At 44.8% G+C, this 27,674-nt stretch overlaps 1 protein-coding gene across 1 annotated transcript; it reads left to right on the plus strand.

The window, feature by feature from the left end:
• Positions 1-19,378: 19,378 nt before the first annotated feature.
• Zbtb8b (zinc finger and BTB domain containing 8B) lies at positions 19,379-27,202 on the plus strand. Its single transcript, XM_050151709.1, has 3 exons — positions 19,379-20,425; positions 24,797-24,975; positions 25,394-27,202. Exons 1-3 carry the CDS (start codon positions 19,462-19,464, stop codon positions 25,709-25,711), a joined length of 1,461 nt encoding a protein of 486 aa, XP_050007666.1. The 5' UTR covers positions 19,379-19,461; the 3' UTR covers positions 25,712-27,202.
• Positions 27,203-27,674: the final 472 nt, after the last annotated feature.

Below are 27,674 nucleotides of genomic sequence, written 5' to 3' on the forward strand. Positions count from 1 at the left end.
CGACCTTTGACTTCCGACACGGCACCGCCCCCTCAGGCTCCGCCCCCAGGCGCGCGCCCCAATCCTCGTCCAAAGCACAGCCCTCCGCCCAACCCACGCCCCCTCCCCCAAATGTGCCTCGCCTCTGTCTAATCCGAGTCTCAATTTCGATTTTTAGCTCCGCCTCTGAACTCTCGATCCAATCCTATTCAAGTTTGCCCTCGGGTCCCACCCACCAACTTCTAGCTCTCCTGGTAGCCCCTGACTACAGTGGCCTCTCTGGGCCAAGTTCCTCAGGCTTTCTAGACCGCGGATTGGAAGGAGGGAGAAAAGGGGAGGGTCGGGCTCGAACGTTGAACGCTGGGCTAGGACCGCTCCTTTGTGAAACCCGCTGCGTCGCAGCTGCTCAGTGTTCTGTTCCCGGCTAGTTCAGCAAGCTCGGGCTGCGGGGCTCCGAGACAGAGTTTGGAGGGTTGGGAAAACTCCGAGGCTACTTTAGGTTATCCTCCTGATGACCCCCCAGTATCATCTGGAGAGGCAGATACGCATTCAATTGTCACAACTTTCGGTGGCCTAACTTAAGACGTGAGCTGAATGTGTTCTGGAAAGAATCTTGAGGTCGACTGATAGAGGGGAATTGAGGTCTACTGAATTGTGGAAGGGGGATTCCGTAGATACTATTTGCCGCCCCTCCTGGAAGGATGCCCCTTAGCTAAAGTCACCTCTGCCACTTGTCTGCCTAAGGATCAAGGTATATTAATTCTCCTTAGTGCCGCCCGTCTAACGAGAGAGAGAGAGAGAGAGAGAGAGAGAGAGAGAGAGAGAGAGAGAGAGAGAGAGAGAGATTGCTGTTATTTCTCGGGACAGGGCTTCTTCGCTTGCACGTGCCAGGACTGGCTGGGAACTTGTGTAGTCTATTCTGCCTCAGCTTCCTCGGTGCTGGGATTAAAGGTGTGCATCATGGTGTCTGGTTTAACAGCCGACCACCACACTATTTTCCTGCTTCTCCATAGTGGAAAGACTCCTGGCCTAATTATTCATTGTCCCCCATTTCTTTTACTATATTTTGAATTTCTCTCAGTCAGGTTTTTGGTTTGTTTGTTTGTTTTTTCCTTCTCACAATCCACTGACAGAAGTTTGTCAAAGACTCCAAGAACGATGGAGTCTGTTGTTTTCTATTTTTCTGTCCTCTTGCTTGAACCATTATTATCTTACATGACTCAGTTATCCATTTCCTGCTTTCCCAGAGACGGACTCCTGGGGCTTTTCAGGACATGGAGCCCTCCTGACCAGTCCTCTGGACATCTCTTCCGCATAGATCTTTGTTTCTTGCTTCTCGAGAGTCCAAGAGCCCAGTCCTCGGATCTCTTTTTTCCAACGTATAATCATTGCTCCGGTGACCTCAAGTCTCAAGATTTTAAGGCCACCTGCAACTATGAGATTCTTTTGGCATTCAATTATCTTCTCAAAACACCAGGTTCTTTACATCTACTAGATGTGTAGTGAGCATATTAAATGTCACATGTCCCAACACAAACTTCTGGTGTGTCCACCTAAACCTCATCTATAAGCAACCTCATTTCTCTAATTGCTCAAGCCAATTATCTTTGATTCCTCCCTTGTAATACAGTTGGCTCCTCCTTTAAAACAAAGGCAGAACCCAGTCACTTCCTCTACTGCCATGGAGACGCAAAAAAACGCCTTCATTTGTCTCGGTGCCAAGTACTGCTTAGCTGGAGAGCCTGGGCTTCGGTTGATCCAGTGCGTCTGTTCTGTCCATGGAACCCTTAGTCTCTGAGAGTGCAGGCTGAGACTGCTGCTTTTGTGGTCACATAAGCATTTCCTCAAAACATCACCGTATGATCTCGCAGTTCCTCTTCTGGGCATATACCCCAGAGAACCGAAAGCAGAAACTTCAAACACCATTTGCAATAACCAAAACATGAAAGAAACCGAAGGGTTTGTTGTTAGGTGAATGGATAAACAAAATATGAATATGTTTGTAAAAGAATATTACCCATCCTTAAAGAGATTCCAACACAGGCTATATAACACGGGTGCACCTTGACGATGTTATGCTAAGCAGAAGAAAGCAGGCACAAAAGGATAACTGTCGTGACTTTCATTTAAGGGAAGCATTGAACTAGTCACATTCAGAGAAAGAGAGATGGTTGAGTAGAAGGGCTGGGGGAGAAGAGAAAACAGATTTTTGTTTAATGGGTACAGGGCTTCAGTTCAGGAAGGTGGGTAGGGGCGGTTGCACAGCGATGTGAACACACCACGCTGCGGGGCTAATTCAGCTCACAAACAAAATGGTTAAGGGGTTTTGTGTGTGTGTGTGTGTGTGTGTTGTGTTTGTGGCTCGTTGTTGTTGTGTTTTTATTTCTGTTTTTCTGAATCTAGAGGATTTAACCCGAGGTGTTGTGAGTGCTAGGCAAGCATTCCATCAGTGAGTCCCATCCCCAGCCCTGAAGTGGTCTCTTGCGTTACCTTACATATAAATATATGTCAGTCAGATCCCCACCTCCTTCCTCCCACAGTCTTCCAGTGTCTTCCAAAGGCATTTTCTATACACAGGAAGAGACTGTGAGCACCTGCATTCTCTTCCTGCGCCCTCCCCTATCTGACCTTGCATTGCTGCCCTTGTTGGACAAACTGCTCCATATACATTGGCCAGTTTGAGTCCCCTGAAATTTTATGGTGCTTTCCTGACCCAGAGCCTTTGAATTTGTTTTTTCTATTAGAATGGTTTTTTTTTTTTTTAGATTTATTTATTTATTATGTATACAACATTCTGGCTCCACGTATGCTTGCACGCCAGAGGGGGGCGCCAGATCTCATTACAGATGGTTGTGAGCCACCATGTGGTTGCTAGGAATTGAACTCAGGACCTTGGGAAGAGCAGCCAGTGCTCTTAACCACTGAGCCTTCTCTCCAGCCCTATTAGAATGTTCTTACCTCGGCTTCCTACCCACTCTGACCACTTTATGGGAAACAGAAGCTTGTGTCTGAGTACGGCACTTGGAGGCAGAGGCAAGTAGATCTTTATGAGTTTGAGGCCAGACAGGTTTACACAGAGTTCAAACAAAAACGACAATACTACCCAAACTAAAAATATTCACACTCACATTCCCAGTACGACCATCTTTCTTCCTTGCTTTATTCTTTTCCCCAAATCAATCACCCTAGAGGATAGTGTCTATATTTTTTAAAGACATTACCTGCCTCTTCTGTCTAGAAATGTGGTTTCCATGTACACAGAGCTTTCTGTCTGTCTTGGCTGCCTGTCCATTCTCCAGCGCCTAACACAGTGCCTGGTGTGGGATCCACACTCAACGGTTGTCGAGTGGATGAAAGAATGCGTGCTGCGAAAGCCTGGGCAAAGACTGACATGGAACACTCTGCAACAGCTGACGTGAGGAGGAGAGAGAGATGGAGGCGACCAAGCAAAGGCTGTTAGAACCCAGGGCCTGAGACTTCTGGACACCAGGAGAGTTGGCAGAGGGGTTTTTAGTCTTCTGGAGCTGGGGTATTGAACCAGGGGCCTCAAATGTGCCAGACAAGTGCTCTCTCCCTGACCACACATCTTTCTTACCTGTGTGACATCACCAAAAGCTTTGTTTGATGTTTACTTTTGTTTCTGAATTTTGTCTTTTAAGTCGGGCTCTGTGGGGGCTGGAAAGATGGCTCCGCAGTTCTCTCAGCAGATCCAATTCCTAGTGTTGGGACCAGCCTCAACAAAAATGCCTCTTGCCAGGGTAGAGGCGTGGGGACTTAGGAAATATTAGTAAAGAATAGGAAGATGCGAATGAAAATAATAAAACAGAGAAACATATAATAGTATTGGAAGGGAATTCCAGTGAGTACTGATATTCGCCCGCATTTAATTTCCTACTGCTTAAAATACCCCTAACCCCAAAGGTAGGAGTAAGACAAAAAACTACATTAACATGATACAAGGAAATGAACACACCAATTGAAGGCTGCGGGTTACAGCCATAGTTAAACATTCTGTTGCTAGAACAAGTCATACTCACACCCTAGATCAAAATATTCTGTAGGCAAACCATTCCCTGGATGGAATCCAAAGTTATCTCCTTAAGGGAACTGGAACTTAGTTGGATCCTTAGAGTTTTGTTTGAGGTAGGAACACATCTACTTCCCTATTCCTGGAGTACAAGGTCTGATTAGCCACACTTGTTAACTTGAACCTTGAGAGAGCAGAACCTAAATCTAGGTGGGACCTTTGTTTGAGGTAGAGGCAAGATAACCTTGAAGGAACTAGAGGGAAGTTCCAATTCTCTAACCTTTGGGCAATGTGGAAATAGGCTCACATTTTCGGTCCTCCACATCCTAGCAACCACATGATGACTCACAACCTTATATAACTCCAGTTCTAAGAGATCCAAGGGTTCCTTCTAGCTTCTGTAGGCACAAAGTGTAATGGTCTGTCCTGTCCCTTTAAGAGACAAGCCCCACCTACTCCCTCCCCAGTCCAGGCAGGCAGATCTTCCTTCTGCTTCTAGAGATCCTGAGCTCTCTTCCTTTCTGTCCCTCTCCCAAAGAGGTTACTGCTGCCATGGCTTTTCTCCACCCACTTCCTTCCTCGGCAACCCTCTCCCTTTCCCTTTCCACAACCTACTAAATAAATACCCAACCTCACTCTGCACATCTGCCTGTCACAGGACTGGCTGCCCCACCAAGGTCACTCAGGGAACAGCACTATTTTTACTTAAATCATAACATAGAGCACTCACATAAGCTCATAATACATTTGTGCAGGCAAAATACCCATGCACAGAAGGTAAAAATGAATCTGTTGATTTTTTTTTAAGATAGGGTCTTCTTGTACACCTGGCTCCAAACTTGCTGTGTAGCCCAGACTGTCCTGAAATGTGTCACCCTGCCTTCAAAACAAAACCAGCATTGAGTCACTTTTGACCCCTGCAACTCCTGTGTAGACCCAAGGTTAATTGTAAGAGCCACATAAATTCTGGGATTATAGCTATGCACCACTGGATAAGAAAACTGTGCATAGTGGCATACACCATTAACTTCAGCACTCAGAAGGCAGAGGCAGATGTATCTCTGAGTTACAGATCAGTCTGAACTACATGGCAAGTTCTAGGCCAGCCAGGACTACATAGTGAGACCCCGCCTCAAAAAAAAGTTGTGTCTTTTTTGTTTGTTTTTGTTTTTGGTTATGTTATGATGATGTGATCAAATCTGGGTCATTTATTAAGCCAATCTTTTATAAATCAAGAAGTCGATATTCACTCAAAAATCCAAAAAAAAAAAAAAAGTCGATATTCAGAGACCTAGAATCTCTTCCTATGAACACATCTGGGAAGGCTACATTTCGGATGGGAACCTGATGTTGTCTATTAAGATCCTGGGGCTGGAGAGATGGCTCAGTGGTTAAGAGCACTTGTTGCTCTTGTAAAGGACCTGGATTCAATTCTTAGCACCCATATGATGGCTCACAACCATCTAAAAGCCCACACTGTGGTGCGGGTTTTTTTTTGTTTTTGTTTGTTTGTTTTGTTTTGTTTTGTAACCAGAAAAGACTGCTCAGACATAGGTTGAAGCTAACTGAAAGTCTTTAGTAGCTTGCCAGTGGCTGCACTGTGTGTTTGGGATCCTAAAGTAGCCCCAAGCCTTTCTCAGGGTGAGTTCTTAAGCACGAATACCATGTCCTGGGTTGACACACTTCAGTTAACAAGAACAGTTAGCTGGAAGCAGAACTCCAGAAGCCAAAAAGCAAGAGTCTTGCATTTAGAGACTTTCCCAGAGCTATGGACTTTGATGGATTAGGCCTTTGTTTCAGTTTTGGCAGGTGGCGCTGTCTACATGCTGAGTTTTCCAGCCTGAATGGTACTCCCACCTTGGAGTCAGATGTGCTAAGGTTTCAGAGGCCTGCTATGGTCCGGAACCCGTTACACCCACTTCCAGGGAATCCAACAAACACATGAGTAGTGCATATATATGCATATGGGAAATTATTCATTCACAAGGAAAAAATTAAATCTAAAATACATTTTTAAAAATCAAGTGTCTGCTCTTCTCACATGTTATGCCTTTACTTTGTCCTGCCCACCCACCCAGGCAAGGACGACTTCCTGCCCTTCGGTGGAGTCGGCTTTAGCTCGTGGCTTCACCCTCAAGCCTAGCACAGTGTTTGCTCACAAAGCCTTCAAGGTTCTTAGAGAAACTCAAAAAGCTCTCATCTTTCTCATCTGTCCGTTCCCGAGCCTTGATCCCGGACCCCTCCGCCTCCAATGGCACCACTTCCAGCCTCAAGTGGATTTGGACTCAAATCGCAGGTCAGTCACTTTCCAGCCGTGTGGCCTTTCCAGACTTTGGTGTCTCCGTCCTTACGATGTAAACTGCGGTTGTTGTGAGGATTACACGTGCGAACTACCATCGTCTTACCCTCTTACCGCTGTCCTCGGAGCCTAACACCACTGCTTAACGGAGCCTCGGAGCCTAACGGAAATCAGCTGTGAGGGTTCTTGCCCTAGGATCCTGGCCCTGTTCCTAAGAAGCCCATACACGCATACACCACTAGATGGCGGTGTGGGTTCATTCATCTGCTGCTTCTCCAAGGATCCTAGCAGGGAGTGTTCCTGGGAAGACTTCCAGATCCCAGGAGAGACTTGGTATCTCAATGAAAGGCAGCCAGGCCTTGGATGGTCCTGGGAGGCCTTCTGCAGGTTTCAGTGGCACAAGCCCACCCTGGTTCCACTGTGGAGACACCAGCGCAGAGTTGGCAGGAAGGATTAAATACACTGTGTAATCTGGAACCAAGTGAATATACCTAGCTGGTACAGGTAAAATAGAGAAAGCTAACTGAGTGGTTCTTGTTCAGACTTCTAGAACTGTGTGTGTGTGTGTGTGTGTGTGTGTGTGTGTGTGTGTGTGTAGGACAGAGGTGAATGCTGAATGTTTTCCTCACTTTGTTTCTGCCTTACTGTTTGAGCTAGCTTCTCCCACTAACCCGTGACTCACCTATCCAGCTAGACTGGCTGGCCAGCAAGACAAGGGACCCTCCTGCCTCTGCCTTCCCCGTGCTGGACTAGCAGGTACGCACCACTCTACCCGTGTGTGTGTGTGTGTGTGTGTGTGTGTGTGCTGCAGGTGGCGGGACCACAGAGGGGTGCTCTAGACACTGAGTGTGACTCTAGGCTATTTCTGCCCTGGCTTTGGCTCTGCCTTGCTTGCTCACTCTTTCCTTACTCTGCCCTTTCTGGAAGAGGAATGTTTGGCCTGTGCCATTATATACAGAGAACATTTAACCTTTTTTTTTTATTTTTTCAAGAGAAAATAGTTAACAGTGTTGTGTAACAATTTCCTCTGAAATTGAAGTCTTCCACCTTTGGGGGCTGGAGAGAGACGCCAGAGGACACAGAGAAGAAGCAGGAGGTGCAAGATGGAAGAGAGGTAAAAAGCTACAAAGTGAAACCTAGATTAAATTATAAGAGCTAGAAGGACAAGCCCAAGTTATAGGCCGAGCTTTCATAATTAACAATAACTTTTTGTGTCATTTTTTTTTTGTGGACTGGTGGCCCAAAGAAAAATTCATCAGTTAGGCAGTGGTGGTGCACACCTTTAATCCCACTACTTGGGAGGCAGAGGCAGGCGGATCTCTGATCTCTGTGAGTTTGAGGCCAGCCTGATCTCAGAGTGAGTTCCAAGACAGGTTCCAAAGATACAGAGAAACCCTGTCTCGAAAAAAAGAAAGAAAGAAAGTAAGAAGAAAAAGAAAAAAAATCACCACATAGCACCCTGCATGGTGCTCAAATATGCAAACACAGAGCCTGACAAAGCTAAGGAAAGTTCTGGACAAGAAGCTGGGTGTGGATTTTTAGTCCCGCAGTCTCTCACGCTCACTGGCCTACAGACACAGGGCTCTCAGTGGCTTCCTGCGGGCTACACAGAGAAATCCTCCCTCAAAAATGAGAAAATAAGGGGCTGAGAGATGGCTCAGAGGTTAAGAGCACTGCCTGCTCTTCCAAAGGTTCTGAGTTCAATTCCCAGCAACCACATGGTGGCTCACAACCATTTGTAATGAGATCTGGTGCCCTCTTCTGGCCTGCAGGCATACACGCAGACAGAATACTGTATACTTAATAAATAAATAAATAAACAAACAAACAAATAAATATTTAAAAAAATGAGAAAATAATAAAAAAGCATTGTATGATACATTCTAAGCCTTGTCTGTTACAGTGTGGTTGGAGTGTTGGTTCTGTGGCTAAGAGCACTGCGGCTCTTGCAGAGAGGCCCCGGGTGTGAGTCCCAGCTCCTTCATGGTTCCTCAAGATAGTTTGTAGCTCCAGTTCCAGGGGATCAAAGCCCTCCCTGGCCTCCACAGTCACCAGACATGCACATGGATTCCGGAAGAAATCAGGAAAAGTTAAAAAATGGATGTATTTACATTTTGGTCAAACCTGCGAGAGAAAGAATCTAATTTCTTCCTGACCATGGCTTCTGCTGCCTCATAGCTTAAAACAAAACAAAGCAGTGTATGTGTGCATGTGTGTTCACCTGTGCATGTTTGTTCACCTGTGTGTTCATCTGTATGTGTGTGTTCATCTGTGTGTTCACCTATGTATGTATGTGTTTACCTGTCTCTGTGTGTGTTTATCTTTGTGTGAGTTTACCTGTGTGTGTTCGTGTGTGTGTGTGAGCACGTATGTGTGTGTGTGTTCACGTGTGTGTGTGTGTGTTGGGGAGTTTAGAGGGTGTCTCATGCCTTTAATCCCAGTACTTGGGAGGCAGAGGCAGGTGGATCTCTGTGAGTTTGAGGCCAGCCTAGTCTACATGCTTGTGCATAAAGCACTTTACTTTTGGATAATCATTTATCTAATTTATTTACCCCACTTATTTTATTTTTATCTTTTTAATTTAACATTTAAAAAATTATGTATATGTATGCCTGTGTGTGGGTATGTGTACATACATGTAGGTGCCCCTGAGGCCAGAAGGGGCATCAGATTACATGAAGTTGAAGTTACAGGTGGTCGTGAGCAGCCTGACGGGGATGGAGCCTGAACTCAGGCGCTATGCAAGAGGAATACATGCTTTTAACTACCTCACTACCTGTCCACGTCTCCAGCCTTATTAGGGTTTTGCCTTTTTGTTTTTCTTTTCTTTCTTTCTTTTTTTTTTTTCCAGCGCTGATTCTTATCCTCTTGGGCATCTTGGTACTTGTAGTCTTGTCCACTAGCTCTTTCCTGAAAAGAGAGAGCTGAGACCACAACTCCCATCACCCCATCAATGCTGGAGCTTTCAGAGCGCATCCTCCAGAGGTGGGTGCTGGGACCATTGACGAACCTGCAGGCTGAAGGGCCCGCCTTCGTCAGCCTAAGGTCTCCCACCATTGGCTGTCTACCCCGCCTCTCACCGGAGGGCGCAGGTGAATGAAAGGGGGGCGTGTCGGTGCGCGCAGCCCGTTTTCGGCAGCTGGAACCCGGTGCCAGGTGAGAATCCAGCATCCTGCCGGCTTTCGTTGGTTTTGGGGGAAAGATGGTTGGGGGGACCTCGGAGGGCTGACTCGGGGGACCGGGTGTGGGTAGCAAGCACGGTTGTCTTTCTCAGCTAGCTTTGGACCGCCCGGCCCAGCAACTCCCTGGACCCCGGCTGAGCGGAGGGGCAGACCTCTCTCTTTGCGTGGGGCGAACGGACACGAGACACATGCCCCCTCTCCCTTGCTGTGGGTGGCTCTCCCTGAGTGGTCCAAGTGGGAGTTCTAGCTTCCGCTCATTCTGATCCTGAACGATACCCGAGCGCCAGGGCTTGGCCAGGCTGGGCCAGCGTCCGCCTTGGCGATGGTCACTTTGCCAGCGGAAAGACATGGGAGAGACAAGGCCTCGGTTTCCACACCCAGACACCAGGGACTGTGCCCAGTACCTGGTGCCAGTGGCCTCCTCTGGTCCTCTGACTCTGGATGGATTGTTGCCTCTGTCTTGAGAGCAGTTTAGCAGGAGAACCGGAGATGCAATTGGTCAGAAATCCTACGCCTGCGAATGGGAACTTTGTCTCCCTCCTTTCCATGGGTCAGAGGAGGGAGTGGCTTCCCGGTTTCTCTGGACTTGGTAGAGGGTTTGGGGAGATCGGTAAATAGTTTTTAAGAATCTCCTCTCTCAAATCAGTTGACTGTAGATTCTAAATCCTGAACGTGTAATCTGTATCTTTGAGCCTCAGTTTCCCTCCCTCACCATGAAAAATGAAGATATACCGCACAAGTGTTAGTGTAAGGCTAATGTGCTTCTCAAGGAGTTTGCTTGGCGTTTTGTCTCCTCCCTCCCTCCCTCCCTCCCTCCCTCCCTCCCTCCCTCCCTTCCTCTCTTTCTTTCTTCTTTCCTTCCTTCATTCGTTCCCTCCCTCCTTCCCTCCTTCCTTCCTTCCTTCCTTCCTTCCTTCCTTTCTTCTCTCTCTCTCTCTCTCTCTCTCTCTCTCTCTCTCTCTCTCTCTCTCTCTTTTTTTTTTTTTTTTTTTTTTCTGTTTCTCTTTGTAACAGTCCTAGATGTTCTAGAACTCACTCTGTAGACCAGACTGGCCTCGAACACACAGAGATCCGTTTGCTCCTGCCTCTGCAATTAAATAGCACTTCTTAATGAATGACACACAGAAAATTCTAGTAATTGAGGATCTATTTTTATTCTCAGGTTGGTGGGACTGGAGGAGAGTTGTCAGAAAGAGGAGGCTGGCCCAGCAGTGGAGGTGTATATCTGTAATCCTAGCACCTGGGAGGCAGAGGCAGGTGAATGGAAGCAAGTAAAGGCTAGCCTGGTCTACATAGCCAAACTCTATCTCAAAAAAAAAAAAAATGGGGGTAAAAGAGACAAAGCCAGGCCTTTGTGTGTGTGTGTGTGTGTGTGTGTGTGTGTGTGTGTGTGTGTGTGAGTATGGGCCTTGGAATGCTGCTGTCCATAGAGGCCAGAGATGTGGATACCCCTGGAGATACTGACAGTTGTGAGTCACCTGATTTAAGCAATGGGAATTGGACTCAGGTCCTTTGGAAAGCAGTCTTTTCTCTTTAATTTTTTTTTTTTTTTTTTGAGACAGGGTTTCTCTGTGGCTTTGGAGGCTGTCCTGGAACTAGCTCTGTAGACCAGGCTGGTCTCGAACTCACAGAGATCCGCCTGCCTCTGCCTCCCGAGTGCTGGGATTAAAGACATGCGCCACCATCGCCTGGCTCTCTTTAATTGTTGAGCCAACTCTCCAGTCCCTGTTTTCGGCTCTTGACTAAAACCAGCCCTGTAGTCTGGCTAGGATGCCTTTAGGGGTCGAGGAGTTTGTACTAAGCTTCACCTACAGTCTTTCTGGGGACATCACTAGATCTGGTTAGCTTTGTTCTTCTGATAGCTTCCTTCCATCAGGAAATATACATGGTTAGCACGGTTAGTAACTGTTGTTTTGAAGACAGCGTCTTAGCCCAAGCTGTATTATGTGGCGGCTTAGATTAATGCAGACAAATTGTAATAAATATATACACAGCTTTAATGGAAAAATCAGACTCACACAGGAAGGGGGGCACAGGCTTCTGAGCACGCTGGCCCAAGGCAAGCCCGCCCCCATGGGCTGGCTTAACCCTACATCTCCCCTTTTTGTCTAAATAAGACAGAACTAAACCAAATACAACTATAAACAATAATAACAAATAATAAATATAACAAACAATATTGAGAACAAAAGTTTTGCCAGACATTCTATCTCAAGGAGTCTAAATAATGTAGAGAGTAATTACAATTATATAATCTTCAACTCCGTCAAAGCAAACTCTTATACAAAAATAGAGGTAGGAACACTCACATTCAATATTCAATATATCAATATACAGGAAATAGTACCAATACAATTTTCTAAAAACAGTAACTCACAAATACCAATCATCACATCAAACCAGTTAATCCCCCTCTTTTTTTATTTTTATTTTAAATATATACACAACTTTAATGGAAAAATCAAACTCACAAAACCAAGGTTCCCGCGGATCACAGGAAACAGGAAGGGGCGCGCAGGCTTCTGCGCGCCCAATTTATAAGTAAACGCTTGCCCGAGGCAAGCCCACCCCCATGAGCTGGCTTAACCCTACAGTATTAGAACAGGGTTTGTAGCTAAGGATGACCCTGAATCTTGATTCTTCCCTCTCTGTCTATTGTTTGTGTGGATTACATAGATTTCCACTGTGACACCCAGTGTGTGAAGTGCTGGGGATTAAATCCGGGACTTTGTGCAAGGAAGACAAGTACCGGCCATCTGAGCTATACCTTCAGCCCCCATACTTAGTAGTTGGCTTTAATTGTTTTGCTTTTTTCAAGACAGGATTTCTCTGTGTGTATTCCTGGCTGTCCTGTAACTCTGTAGACCATGCAGGCCTTGAACTCACAGATATCCGCCTGCTTCTGCCTCCCAAGTGCTGGGATTAAAGGTGTATACCGCCACTGCCCAGCTCCTGGCATTTTGAAAAATATTGTCAAATTCCCTCTCTAAAATGATGTCCAAATCATATCCCCAACCACACAGGGTATTTGCACAAAGAGCTGATGTTTCAGTTTGACTGGTTTGCTTTTAGAGCTGTGGGAGAGAATGAAAGTAGTATTTCAATGTTGTGTTTTTCAGGATCTCAGTCCTCTGGAGGCAGAGATAAGGAGTGCCAACGCAAATTTGAGGCTAGTCTTGTTTATATAGAGAGTTTAAGCCAGCGAGTGTTACCTAACAAGGTCCTGTATTTTTTTAAGTGTTTTTTTTTCCCTTTAGATCCTGTTTGTCTTTGTCCCATAGGGTTTTGATTATCAAAGACAGTAACAACAGCTGCTAAGAATATGATGGTCAGAGAAAGGAATGAGGACACAATGAGGCTTCATTTGCTGGAGAAATGTCCCCAGATTGATTTATTTAGAAGCAATACAATTCTACAGCTGTGGGGCTAAAGAGATGGCCCAGTGGTTAAGAGCACTGGCTGTTCTTGCAGAAGACCTGGGATCAATTCCTGTTGCCCACATGGTGGCTCATAGCCATCTATTACTCCAGTTTCAGGGGAGCTGATACCTTCTTAGGATCCCCACAGGGACAGGCACATGGGTGGCAATCAGACATACGTGCAGGTAAAACATTCATATAATAAAAATAAATAAGTATATTTTAAAAAGAATTCTGCAGCTGGACACTGGTGGCTCACATCTTTAATCCCAGCACTCTGGAGGCAGAGGCAGACAGATCTCTGTGAGTTCGAGGCCAGCCTGGTCTATAGAGTGAATTCTAGGACATCCAGGGCTACCCAGAGAAACACTGTCTTAAAAAACAAAAACAAACAAGCAAAAAGAATCCTACAGCTATAAGATGGTACTCTTTTTTTATTTTTATTTATTGTTTGTTTTGTTTTTCAAGACAGGGTTTCTCGGGGGCTGGAGAGATGGCTCAGTGGTTAAGAGCATTGTCTGCTCTTCCAAAGGTCCTGAGTTCAATTCCCAGCAACCACATGGTAGCTCACAACCATATGTAATGAGGTCTGGTGCCCTCTTCTGGCCTGCAGGCATACATGTAGACAGAATATTATATACATAATAAATAAATTAAATAAATAAATAAATAAATATAAAAAAAAAGACAGGGTTTCTCTGTAGCTTTGGAGCCTGTCCTGGAACTTGCTCTGTAGACCAGGCTGACCTCGAACTCACAGAAATCAGCCTGCCTCTGCTCCTGAGTGCTAGGACTAAAGGTGTGTGCCACTACTGCCTGGGAAGTGCTCTTCCTTTTAAAATAGTGTTTACAGGGCTGGAGAGATGGCTCAGTGGTTAAGAGCATTGCCTGCTCTTTCAAAGGTCCTGAGTTCAATTCCCAGCAACCACATGGTGGCTCACAACCATCTGTAATGAGGTCTGGTGCCCTCTTCTGGCCTGTAGGCATACATGTAGACAGAATATTATATACATAATAAATAAATATTTAAAAAATAAAATAAAATTGTGTTTACTTTATCTACTTTGCATGAGGAAACTTTTTAAAATGAAGATATAATTTTGTTGAGTTTAATATGAACCTAAGAATATAGGAATTAGCTGTGATTTGGCTCTGTGGGTAAAAGGTGCTTGCTGCCAAGCCTGATGACCTGAGTTTCATTCCCAGGAACTCACATGGTAAGAGCACCAACTTCCGCAACTTGTCCTCTGAACTTCACACAAATACTGTGGCACATATGCCCCCTAGTATCCCCTCCCAATCCATCAGTCAGTCAATCAATAAAGCAGTCAATAAAATCAATCAAAAATATTTCTCCTCTCAAATATTGTTAGTCCCCAGTTGACTGAATGCAAGGATGCAGAAGTCCCTGCTACAGAGATCTGGCTGTGTTTGTTTTCGGGATTGCTCTGAGTTCAGTGGATCAGAAGAAGGAGTGTTTAATGGATGGTTGTGGTGTGGTGTGAGGGGGGGAAGGGGAGAGGGGGCAGCGCTTGGAGCAGACAGCTAGCACCTCCATTTTTCCCACTGTCGGGAAGATTCCAAGCTTGATTATACTTGTTCTGCCTGGCAGTTAAAAATAGGAGTGTGCCTTTTAATTTAGCAAACATTCTTTATCCACAACACTCACTCTGCCGGCTGCTATGAATGCTGTCAAATTTAACAAGACACGCCTGTGCCTTTCAAGAGCTTGCATTCTTCAGACAGAGCTGGTCAGGGCTGAAATAGTAGGAAGGTGTTTGCCAGTGGTTGCTTGCAGAGAGAGTTCAGTCACTAAGAGGAACTAAGGCAAAAAAGGTACTTAACTGATTGGGGCATAGCTTGAGCCAGAGCTTTTCTACTGTCCCCAGGTTCCATCGGTTAAGTCTTGATGTCACCTTTGTAAGGCTGGTTTCTCCGGTGGCTTAGCAGCACACTCCTCATCTGTCCAACAAAGGCTCCCTTGCTATTCGTTGGTTCTGACCAAGCCCCAGTGCCCCTTCTGAGTCAGTGATGGTCACAGAGTAAGATTCATTGATTGTAGTAGGCTGTGTGATAACGGACACACCTGGAGACTGAGCTTCATGGTGCCAGCGTCGTGCAGAGCACATTGGCCAAGAGTGAGGGGAGAATGATTCTGTAGCAGCCTGAGGGATTCCAGAACCCTTAGAAGGGAATGTGTGTGCTGACAGACCCAAGAATCTACCAGATTTTCCAAAAAACAGTGATGAAAGATGTCTTAGGATTTCTGTTGCTGCGAAGAGACTCATGGCAACATTTAATTGGGGATGGCTTACATTTCAGATGTAAGGGGTTGGGGATTTAGCTCAGTGGTAGAGTGCTTGCTAGGCAAGCGCAAGGCCCTGAGTTCAGCTTCAGAAAATAAAAAGGCAACATTTCATATGTAAGCCATTTTAAAATGCTCCTTGTCAGAAAAGGATTTTCAGATACACAACAGGACAGATTCGAACATGAAAGACCTCTAAACGAGACACAGTGTGTTTAAAGATGTATTTAGGATTGGGAGAGAGAGGAAACAGTATAGACAGTTATAAAAGGAAGTAAATAGTTTTAAAAAATAAAACAAAGTCTTTAAAGAGACAGTAATATAAAAGAATACAGACAGTCATGGGTTAAAGATATAAAGATAACAAATATTAAAAAGTAATAGAAAAAAGCCACATAAAGATGGAAAATACAGAATCTGGATTATGTGTATTATTGTATTTTCTTTAATTTTTGACTGTTAATGAGCTAACTGTAGAGAGACATTTGGTTGTGGCTAAGCTAAACCAACACATATATTTTAAAGGTATCTTGACTTTAAAATTTGAGTCTAAGGATATGTTTGGAAAAGAGATTCTGCTTTTGTTCCCACAGATGAGAACCTGTGGATTCCTTTCAGGCTAATGTGGTTTGATGGAACAAGATTCCCCCCGCCCCAAAAGTGTCTGAACCATAAAAATACTTCACCCAACAAACAGCAGGAAGCAGTTTGGAGAAGACTACACCCAAATTCCCAAAATGATTGTTTATAAATATTTTCGCTTAAAGGGGGATATGATATAGAAATGAATACTTTACATTGATATGGATCTTGGTCTATTGATACAAATATAAAGCCAATTTTTATATGTATATTTCTACCTTTGTTTAAGGTATTATTTTTATACAATTCATTAAAAAATTTAATGTATAATTAAAAATTACAGATTAATAGTCATTTATAATAGTCAAACTTGTAGTCATGTTAGTTTGGTTTTCTAGATGCATAGAGCTATATTTCAGATGGATAGGTATTCTTCAAACCTTTCAAAGACCTACAGAATATAGCATTTAAAATGTTTTAAGAACTTAGACTTTTCTTGACAGTGAGGCATGTCTGCTGCTTCTGGCAGTACCAATTACTTCAAGAGGATGATGGGCATCAAAGAGGCTCCTTATGGAGTTTGCTAGCCATTTGAGCAAGAAACTGCTTTTGCCTGGCTAAGCTATTTGTCAAACAGCTTAGTTCATTAACTGATTAAAGGAACACATATACAGGACGTCCCACATCACGTGATCATCATGGGGACTTCTGGAAGGCTTTCTCAGGGACGGGGTGAGTGGGAGGAGTGAGACCAGAATGTAGAATAGGGCCCCTAGTTGGAGATTTCCCCAACACTCCTAATAGTGCCACTCCCTATGGCCATGGAATCAAACACCTGAGTCTATGGGAGCTGTCTTAGGGTTTTTATTGCTGTGAAGAGACACCATGACCATGAAAACTCTTATAAAGAGAACATTTAATTGAGGTGGCTCACTTAAAAGTTTCAGATGCTTATTCCATGGTGGTGTGCAGGCAAGAGAAAGTCAACTGAGACACTGGTTGGTATCCTGAGCAAAGGAAACTTCAAAGCCCACCCCCACAGTGATGTTTCCTCCAACAAAGCCATACCTCCTAATAGTGTCATTCCCAGTGAGATGATGGGGGTCAATTACATTCAAACTACTATAGGGGTTATTGCTATTTAGACTACTGATACGGGATTCCCCTCTGTATGCTGTGAATACCATTGGTTAATAAAGAAGCCGTCTTAGGCCTGTGATAGGGTAGAGCAGAGCTAGGCCGGGAAAACTAAACTGAATGCTGGGAGAAAGGAGGCAGAGTCAAAGAGAAGCCATATAGCCCTGCTGGAGACAGATGCCAGAACTTTACCCAGTAAGCCACAGCCTTATGGCAATACACAGATTAATAGAAGCAGGTTAAATTAATATGTAAGAGCTAGCCAATAAGAATCTAGAGCTAATGGGTCAAGTAGTGATTTAATTAATATAGCTTCCGTGTGGTTATTTCGGAAGTCTGAGTGGCCGGAAAACAAACAAGCAGCCTCTCATACAATAGACTATTACAGAAGATAAGTGTCTAAGCTAATCTCTATGTTCACATCAGGACACTGAAAAGGAAACTACCATTGGAACCTTGTAGAGACTAGAATGCAGTGCATAAGATCCAATGACTTGACACCAGAAAACCCAGTTTTGAGTCCTGCTTCTGCCATAGCTAGGTCATTTCCTATCTTTGATTTCTTTATCAGAAAAATAGGAACAAAATTGGGACTTACAAGGGATTTATTTATTTATTTATTTATTTATTTATTTATTTATTTGAGATAGGATGCAACATCCTGGGCTAACCTAGAACTAGCTATATTGCTGAGGAGGGCCTTGAACTCCTGATCCTCCTACCTCACTAGTGCTGGGATTACAGGTGTCTGCCACCATGTTCAGTTTATGCGGAGCTGGGGATGGAACTCAGACCTTTATGTTTGCCAGGCAGGCACTCTGCCAGCTGAGCCACATCCCCAGACTTTTTTTGTTTGTTGAGACGGTTTCAATGCTAGACCAAGCTGGCATTGAACTCTCTGTATGATCAAAGATGATATTGGGGATGTTGAGATGGCTCAGAATGTAAAAGAACTTGCCATTGAGCCCAATGATCTGATTTCAACTTCCAGAACCTATATGGTCAAAGAATTGACTCCTGCATGTGCACTATGGTACCCACATGCTCAAATGCATATATACAGACATACACGTAATATAAATAAATAAGTAAAAAAAATCAAAGATGACCTATTCCTCATTCTCTGGTCTCTGCCTCTCAAGTGCCAAATTTATGTTTTGTTTGTTTTTGAGGCAGGGCTTCTCTGTGTATCTCTGGCTGTCCTGGAACCTTCTGTAGACCAGTCTGGCCTTAAATTCACAGAGATCCTCTTGCCTCTGACTAGTGAGTGCTGGAATTAAAGTTGTGTACCACCCCATCTCCCAGCCAGTTTTATTTTTCCATTTTTTGGAAGATATATTTTTATGTATAGGAATGTAGGTGCCCATGCAGGCGAACAGAGGGTATTGAATCCCTTATAGCTAGAGTAACAAGTGATTGGGAGCTGCCCAGTATGGATGTTGGAAACTGAACTCCAGTCCCCTGGGAAGAGGAGTAAGTTCTCTTAGCTACTGAATCCTTTCTCCAGCCCCCGTTTGTTTATTTATAGACAGGGTCTCATTCTCTATTCTGAGTTGGCCTAGAACTTCTGATCCTTCTGTCTCAGAGTTCTGAATACAAGAATCACGAGGATGGACCACCATACCTGCTCCTCCCACAAGGTTTTTATAAAAAGTTGTAGAAAGAACCCATGTAAAACACCAAGTACTGTGACATGCAGTTAGCTATCATTACTTTTTGTTCCTTTTTTAAATTAATTTGTTTATTTATTTATTATGTATACAATATTCTGTCTGTGTGCATGTCTGCAGGCCAGAAGAGGGCACCAGACCTCTTTACAGATGGTTGTAAGCTACCATGTGGTTGCCAGGAATTGAACTCAGGACCTTTGGAAGAGCAGGCAATGCTCTTAACCACTGAGCCATCTCTCCAGCCCCTTGTTCCTTTTTTTAAAGATTCGTTTATTATATATAATGTCTGCATGCATGCCTTCATGCCAGAAGAGGGCACCAGATCTCATTATAGATGAAGATATATAGCCTCATCTTTAATATATATATATATTTACAGAGAATTGACATCTGGAAGAGCAGCCAGCGCTCTTAACCTCTGAGTCATCTCTCCAGCCCTCATGTGTCTCATAGCTTGTTACCTCATTTTCTACATGTCCTGCTTCCCTGGCAGCTGGCTGGAATCTCCTCTGATTCTGCGACCTTCCTCCTGCCTAACCTTACCCTGTTCAGCTATTGGCCAGTCAGCTTGTTTATTAAACCAATCATAGCGACATATATTCACACAGTGTACAGGAGGATTATTCCACAGCATTTCCCCCTTTCCTCTAATTTAAAAGGAAGGTTTTAACTTTAGCATAGTAAAATTATATACAAAAAAAAAGGTTAACAAGAAAGAATTATAGTTACAATATCCAGTCCATTTGTATTTGGGAAAATTAGAGAAAATACTCGATTTTATCTTGGTGAACCTAAAGTTTTATATCTAAAAATCTTGGCAGAGCTCCAGGCCCCTCCAGAGCGGCAGTAGCTGGTGGAGAAATGGAGGCGCAGTCCTATTGCGCCAAGCTCTTGGGGGAGCTGAACGAGCAGCGGAAAAGGGACTTTTTCTGTGATTGCAGCATCATCGTGGAAGGGCGCGTCTTCAAGGCCCACAGGAACATCTTGTTTGCTAACAGTGGCTACTTCCGGGCCCTGCTCCTTCACTACATTGAGGACAGTGGGCGGCACAGCACTGCCTCCTTGGACATTGTCACCTCGGACGCCTTCTCCACCATCTTAGATTTTCTCTACTCCGGGAAGTTGGACTTGTGTGGCGAGAATGTGATTGAAGTTATGTCCGCTGCCAGCTACCTGCAGATGAATGACGTGGTCAACTTCTGCAAGGCGTACATCAGGTCTTCCCTTGACATTTGCCGGAAGATGGAGAAAGAAGCCGCCGTGGCTGCAGCTGTGGCAGCGGCTGCGGCAGCAGCTGCCGCCGCAGCTCATCAGATAGACAGTGGAAGTCCAAGTTCAGGACCGGAGGGGACGTCCTGTGGTACCAAGAGCTTTGTCTCCTCCCCAGTAGCGGGAGAAGGGAGCATGGAGTGTACGAGAGCATCCCCGTGTGATGACTGCCATCCCTTGGAACTGGTGGTCAAAGACAGCCAGAGCTCCGGCGCCTCTGACAGTGACCTTTCTATTGTGCCCAGGCGGGTTGAACCCAAGGTGGAGTTTGATGTGGCCAGGGTAGAGGTGGAGACCAGCGAGCAGCTGCAGCAGTATGCCGCCCCACTGGCCCATGCGGAGGACGGCCTGTCGGGTCACCAGGCCTTGGACTTGACTTACAGCAGCTACCACGTGAAGCAGTTCCTGGAAGCTCTCCTGCGCAGCGGTGCTGTCCAGAGCAAAGATGACTCGGATCATCAGTTTTCTCATAGTTGGGAGGGGAGACTGGAAGGTGCAGGAGCGGCCATGAGTTCCGTGATGGACGTCCAGAACGACTGGTATAGAGAGGACTCAGGTGAGTTCCGATCGCAGTCATTCTGTCTCCCCACTTTTGTCTGTGCCTTGTGTTCTCCCATCGTCATGACAGGCAGCACCACGGTCTCCCCACCGCTACCACCGCCGGCATTGCTGCCACCACCGCCAGTATCAATAGGTACTAATTGAGTACTTGTTGTATGTAGACTCTGTGTACCATGTGTCTGTGTGCATGCGTGTGGAGACCTGGGGGCAATATTAGATGTTGCACCTCAAGAGATGTCCACCTTGTTTTTGTTTTGTTTTCGAGATAGGGTTTCTCTGTGTAGCCCTGCCTGCCCTGGAACTTACTCTGTAGAGCAGGCTTGGCCTTGAACTCACAGAGATCCAACTATGTCTGCTTCCCAAGTGCTGGGATTCTAGGCGTGAGCCATCACCACCCAACTTTGTTTTTTAAATGGAAATTTGTTTTATTTCATATGTATGGAAGTTTTGCCTGTGTGAATATCTATCTGTACATCATATGCATGCAGAGGGCGGTAGATCCCCTTGGACTGAAGTTACTGATGGCTTTGAGCTGCCATGGGTATGTTAGGAATTGAACCCATGTCTTCTGGAAGAGCAACCAGTGCTCTAAGGTGTTTATCCATCTCTCTAGCCCCTACTTTGTTTTTAGAGACACTATCTTTTGTTGACCTTCAGCTTACTAGTTTTGCTAAACTGGCCGGCCTGTGATCCCCAGAAATCCAGCTCTGTCCATCTTCCCTGGTGCATATTGGCATTTTCCTGGCTTTGGAGCTAGTTCTGGAAAACCAATGCCAACAATAATTAAAGTGAAAGCATGCCTCTCCCCGAGATTTTGGTGAGGTTTTAGGTTTCTTTCAGGGTTATCATGGAATCCCAGGCTCATCATGTTTAAAATGAAACCCTGTCTCGAAAAACCAAAAAAAAAAGTAAAAAATAAAAATAAAAAAAATAAACTTCTAGGTGCAGCCACAAGTTTGTCATGCTTTATGGCACATGTATTCCCAAGTACACTACGTGTCTTAGAGTTTCTGTTGCTCTGAAGAGACACCATGAACAAGGCAAGTCTTATAAAACATTTCATTGGAGCTGGCTCACAGTTTCAGAGGTTCAGTCCATTATCATCGTGGCAGAAAGCATGGCAGTGTGCAGGCAGACATGGTGCTGGAGAAGGGGCTGAGAGTTCTCTATCTTGATCTGCAGGCAGCAGGAAGAAGATAGACACTAGGCCTTGCTTGATCTTCTGAAACTTCAAAGCCTGTCCCCAATGACACACCTCCAAGCAGACCATACCTATTCCATTTTGTTTTGTTTTCGAGTCAGGGTTTCTCTGTGTATCCCTGAATGCCCTGAAACTCATTCTGTAGACTGTTATAGGAGGCTGTTCCTGGCTGCTTATCCCCAAAATAACCACACAGAAACCATATTATTTGCAATACTGTTTGACCAATAGCTTGAGCATATTTCTGGCTCACTCATCTCCATTAATCTGTGTATCATTACAAGGCTGTGGCTTACTGGCTAAAGTTCTGGCTTCTGTCTCTGGCAGGGCTACATGGCTTCTCCTGATTCTGCTTTCTTTCTCCCAGCATTAAGTTTGGTTTTCCCCACCTTCCTCTGCTCTATCCTATAACAGGCCCAAAAGAGCTTCTTTATTAACCAATGATATTCACAGCATACAGAAGAGAATCCCACATCACCTCCCCTTTTCTGTTTAAATAAAAAGGAAGGTTTTAACTTTAACATAGTAAAATTACATATAACAAGACAGGTATCAAGCAAGAATTATAGTTATAATATTTATATCTATCTTTTATCATAAATAAGAAAAACTGTAACTAGAACTATATATTCTTTTTTTTTTCTTCAAGATAGGGTTTCTCTGTAGCCTTGGAGCCTGTCCTGGAACTAGCTCTTGTAGACCAGGCTGGCCTTGAACTCACAGAGATCCACCTGCCTCTGCCTCCCGAATGCTGGGAATAAAGGCGTGCACCACCACCACCCGGCAATATATTCTTCAACTCTATCAAAAACTCCAGAAGGATATAATATTACCTAAGTAAACAGGAAGTGCATTGTTAGCAACTTCCAAAACTCTAGAATTGACATAGACATCTTTCTGCCTGGACAGTCACCCAGAGATCTTCTCTACCTTTAGAACATCTATCTTCAGCCTACAGGCCCATCAGACAGTTCAGGCAAGAGGAGTTTCTTGCCCAAATGGCTAACAAGCTCCATGAGGAGCCTCTTCAATGCCTATCTTCCTCTTGAAGTGATTGGTGCTGCCAGGAGCAATTGTGTCTCACTGTTATGAAAAGTCATAACTTCTTAAAACATTTTAAATGCCCATATTCTGTAGTCTTTGAAAGATCTGTAGAATATCTATCTATCTGAAATATATCTCTGTATATCTAGAAAACCTAACAGGACTACAAGCTTGACTATTATAGATGACTATTACCTATATTTCTTAATTATACATCACATTTTTAAATGAGTTGCACAAACCTCTTACCTTAAAAGCAGAAATATACATATATAACAAAATTGATCTTAAATTTGTATCAATAAACCAAGATCCATACCAATGCAAATCTCTATAGCATATCTCCCTTTAAATATAAACAAATGTTTACAAACAATCATTTAGGGAATTGGGGCACAGTTCTCTCCAAACTGCTTCCTGCTTTTCGTTGGGCAAAGTAATTTTTGGTGGTGTTCACAGTGACCTTTCAGGGGCTCTTGGTCCATCAAACCACATTATCTGGAAGGATTCCACAGGCTCTCATCCTCTGTGGAAACAAAAGAAGAGCCTCTTTTCCAAAGCAACATATCCTTTGACCCATATTTTGAAATCAAGAAACCTTTAAAACATATATGTTGGTTTATCTTAGCAGCCCATACAATGAAATGTCTCTCTGTACTTAGTTTCTTTACAGTTAATAAATTCAAAGAAAACATGATAATTTACATAATGCATACTCTCTGTGTATATTCCATCTTTACGTGGCTTATTTTTCTTTATTCCTATTTTTTATAACTCTCTATACTCTTTTTCTTCTCTGTCCCAACCCTATGTACATTTATCCAACATAGAGGTCTTTTTTTTTTTTATCTGGATTTGTCTTTATTGTATCTGTAATCCTTTTCTGACTAGAACCACTTTTTTTTTTAATGCTAAGTGGGTGTGGCTAGGGACAACATGGCCCTGCCTGCTTGCTCTGCCCAGTTCAACATGGAGGAAGCATATTTACTACCTCTGAGACTGCCCAGTACGAGCTGTCCTCACCACCTCAGCTCTGATAACCAGTTGGCCTATGCTGCCACCAAGTAACTTGCAGCACACTGCCCACAAACTCCTGAAAGGTCCAGAGTTCATGCCCAGGAAGCCGCCATTTCAAAACTGTGTGGCTTTTTTCTGCTATCACTGAATCAGGAAAACCTCTCTTAAAGGAGTCATGGCATTAAGCCATGCTTAACTCTGGTTTTGTCTTGTTTTGTGCCTGGAATTCCTTCCTAAACCCTCTCAGGTTTTAAGTGGATTTTAGTTGGCCACGTTGGCGCCAATTTGTTGTAGGAGACTGTTTGTTCCTGGGTGCTGAGCCCCAAGATAATCAAACAGAAACCATATCATTTGCAATACTGTTTGGCCAATAGCTTAAGTGTATTTCTGGCTCACTCATATCTTAAATTAACCTGTTTCCATTAATCTGTGTATTGCCACAAGGCTGTGGCTTACTGGGTAAAGTTATGGCATCTGTCTCTGCTGGGGGCTACATTGCTTCTCTCTGACCCCAACCTTCTTTCTCCCAGCATTCAGCCTAGCTTTCCCTGCCTAGTTCTGTTCTGCCCTGCCATAGGCTCAAAGTGGTTCTTTATTAAGCAGTGGTAATCTCAGCATACAGAGGAGAATCCCACATAAGTAGACCAGACTAGCCTTGAACACACAGAGATTCACCTGCCTCTGCCTCCCAAGTGTTGGGATTGAAGGCATGTACCACCATTGCCCAGCATAAAAAATAAATCTTAAAACAACAGCAAAAAACTTTTATGGGCTGGAGAGATGTTTCAGCCAGTTAAGCCTAATACTCAAGACCAGAAACCAAGCTAGGTGTATAGGGATGACATTTAGTGACAGACTGTGTAACACACTCATGGCCCTGACTTCAGTCTCCAGCACAGGGAAGGAAAAGTGGGGGGAGCCCACTTAGCAAACTTGACCTTTGACCTTTCAGGAGCCAGACAAAATTGGACAAGTACTGGCATCTTGCCGCTTGCTAGCAGGTGGAGTTGTTGACTCTCCTCTGTCTGGGATGATGGGGTTTCCAAGTCCCACCCTGCAAGCTGGCTGTGGTTGATGCTGTTTCCGGTCTATTGGATTCCTCAGGTGACATGCTGGTGGTCCCCATCAAGCTCCACAAGTGTCCTTTCTGCCCTTACACTGCCAAGCAGAAGGGCATCCTCAAGCGGCATATCCGATCGCACACTGGGGAGCGGCCTTACCCCTGCGAGACCTGTGGCAAGAGGTTCACACGGCAGGAGCACCTTCGGAGCCACGCCCTGAGCGTAAGTGTCCGTGACGTTACTGCAAGGGCTACGTCTGTTTTCTAATCTGAGGGCGAGCCTGCCTTTCACGTCTCTGTTCCCTGTAGGTTTTTAGATAATTTGGTGGCATTTTCTTTTGCCAGATTAAAGCCGGGCTGGTGGCGCTTAGAAAGTTAACCCTGGCATGGGAACATTCAGGTTTTCTCAAGGATGGCTGTCATGAGGCCAGAACTGGCAGGGCCAGCAGACTGTGGGCCTCTTCCGCCTGAGATGGATGTGGAGTAAGCTGTATCCCCAATTTCCCACCAGACTCAGCATCCTGGGGTGGGAGAGCAATGTACTTCCGTTTGTCCCGCCGGCACTCTTAACTGCTAAGTCATCTCTCCAACTCGCCGACCCCCTTTTCTGTTGCATTTACCGCCTCCGCTTCTGCTGCCAGGTCCACAGATCCAACCGTCCTATCATCTGCAAAGGCTGTCGAAGAACCTTTACCAGTCACCTGTCCCAGGGGCTGCGGCGCTTCGGGTTGTGTGACGGCTGCACGTGTGTCACAGACGCCCACGATGAAGATGACGATTTGATGCCCGTCAACCTTAGCCTCGGGGAGGCTTCTTCCGAAAGCCACGGGAAGAGTGACGCGGACGACTGGCCCATCTATGTGGAGTCTGGTGAAGAGAATGACCCAGCTGTGGACGAGTCCGACGACAAGCCGCCGCACAGTCGGCCCAGCTTACCGGACCGAGAGACACTCACGTGAATCAATCGTTGGGAAAGTGGTTTTAGGTGTTGCTGCTTGTTCTACAGTAAAAGCCGACCGTCTGTCTAGTTTTGTGGAACTTAGGGGCTGTTTCCCCCTCCATCTTGTTAGACTGCATAGCCGAGTCTGGGTGTCGTGACTCTCAGAAGACTGATGGATGAGTTTTTAGCATGGATTCTGCGGGTTCTGTGGGCCTCACCTTGGTTCCGAATGATTCAAGGTTGGTCCCGAGCCTTCCTAATTTCCTTTTTGAGAAGCCGACTCTGGGTGGGAGGAAAATAAGAAAATCCTCCCTGCTTACCACCCTTTCAATCTTCTGCATTCTCTTATCGTTACCGTTTTCTGAAAAGGTGGCAAAATGTGCTGGCTGGGTACCAGTCTTTCCCTGCCAAGCTTTTCATAACAAGTTCCACAGTTTAATTTTATGGCGAAGTTGAAGGGAACCTGCTTTGATAAAAAGCAGGAAGGGCTGGCTCCGTGGTCATAAAGGTCCTCCCTAAATTGCAGTCTGCACTCCTGAAGGTTGGGAGCTGTGTGCCGACAAACTCTGCAAGTTTGTAGCAAGTTCATTAGGTCTCCCAGGCTTGCCCAGCTGGATGAAGTTAAATTAACAAGCCCCCCACCCCCACCCCCAAAGAGCCTGTGAGCCAGGCTGGTAGGCTATTTGACAATTGCATACAAGTACCCTATTCTGAGATCATAAAACAAGTTGTTCGGGCAAAATGCAAAATGGTCCCCTGCTTTCCGAAGTCATTTCCGTGCAGCGACTCGGTGCACCTGGAGATGGCTGTCCCACTAAGATTCTTTCACCTGGTTTATGCCCACACTTGAGCTGGGGAGAAGCGCAGGCTTGTCTAACGCTGTGTTTCTAGGTCTTTCCGCTTTTTTTTTCCTTTTAAAGATTTATTTATTTTATAAAGCAGTGTTCTGTCTGCATGCATGCCTGCAGGCCAGAAGAGGGCCCCAGGCCTCATTACAGATAGTTTGTGAGCCACCATGTGGTTGCTGGAAATTGAACTCAGGACTTCTTAACCTCTGAGCCATCTCTCCAGCCCAGATCCTTCGACTTTTAGAAGACCTTCTAGAAGGAAGGAGCTGGCTAGAACAGGTTTTAAGGCCGGTCTGCTTTTCACCCAGGCTGCAGCCAGGTCACTATTGTTGCAAAGCAAGCATCTTTAAAGCATCAGCTGGCAGGAAGGGCCAACAAAGTGCTAGAAAACACTTTCATAGCCTTTTCTTAAGTAAAGTATCCAAAGTGGATTTTAAAAAAATCCCCTTGTCTTCCTTTAATTTTAATACAGTTTCAAAAGGCAGTGAAATCTTCTGTCTTTCTGCCTCTTGAACAATAATCAGAAGAATTTATGAATGGACTTGTAGGTATTATCTGGTCATCAAAGGGTTAAAATGTTTGTTTGTTTTTCAAGACAGGTCTCTCTGTGTAGCCTTGGCTGCCCTGAACTCACTGTGTAGCCAGGCAGATCTCTATTTATAAGTTCAAGGCCAGACTGGTCTATACAGTTCCAGACCAGTCTGTGATACATAGTGAGACTCTATCTCAAAAATAAATAAATAAAAAGTAAATAAAGTTTTGAAATTTTATTAAAAGTATTGAGAGTTTTTTAAGCCAGTCTTCTACCACGTGTCATCTGGAGCAATGACAAAAAGCATTGGGGATGTGGATTCAGTCCTCAGCATTGCAAAACGAATTCACTGACTAGATCAAGAGTTACACTTCGAACGTTATCAGGGCCCAGAAATATTTTTCTTGCCTGAAACAAAACCGTTATTTGCAGTGGGACATGTTGGCCCATACCTGCGAGCCTAGTCCTGAGGAGGCTGAAGCAGGAGGATTTGTAGGCCAGCCAGAGCCACATAGTACTTAGCAAGACGCTGTCTTTAATAGACTACGAGAGATCTCAACAGAAAGGGCACTCAAATGGAGGTATGTATTTATCTTACAGGA

This window comes from Alexandromys fortis, unplaced genomic scaffold (assembly GCF_014885135.2).
Source record: "Alexandromys fortis isolate MF-2015 unplaced genomic scaffold, M_Fortis_MF-2015_v1.1 scaffold_26, whole genome shotgun sequence".
Classification (NCBI taxonomy): domain Eukaryota; kingdom Metazoa; phylum Chordata; class Mammalia; order Rodentia; family Cricetidae; genus Alexandromys; species Alexandromys fortis.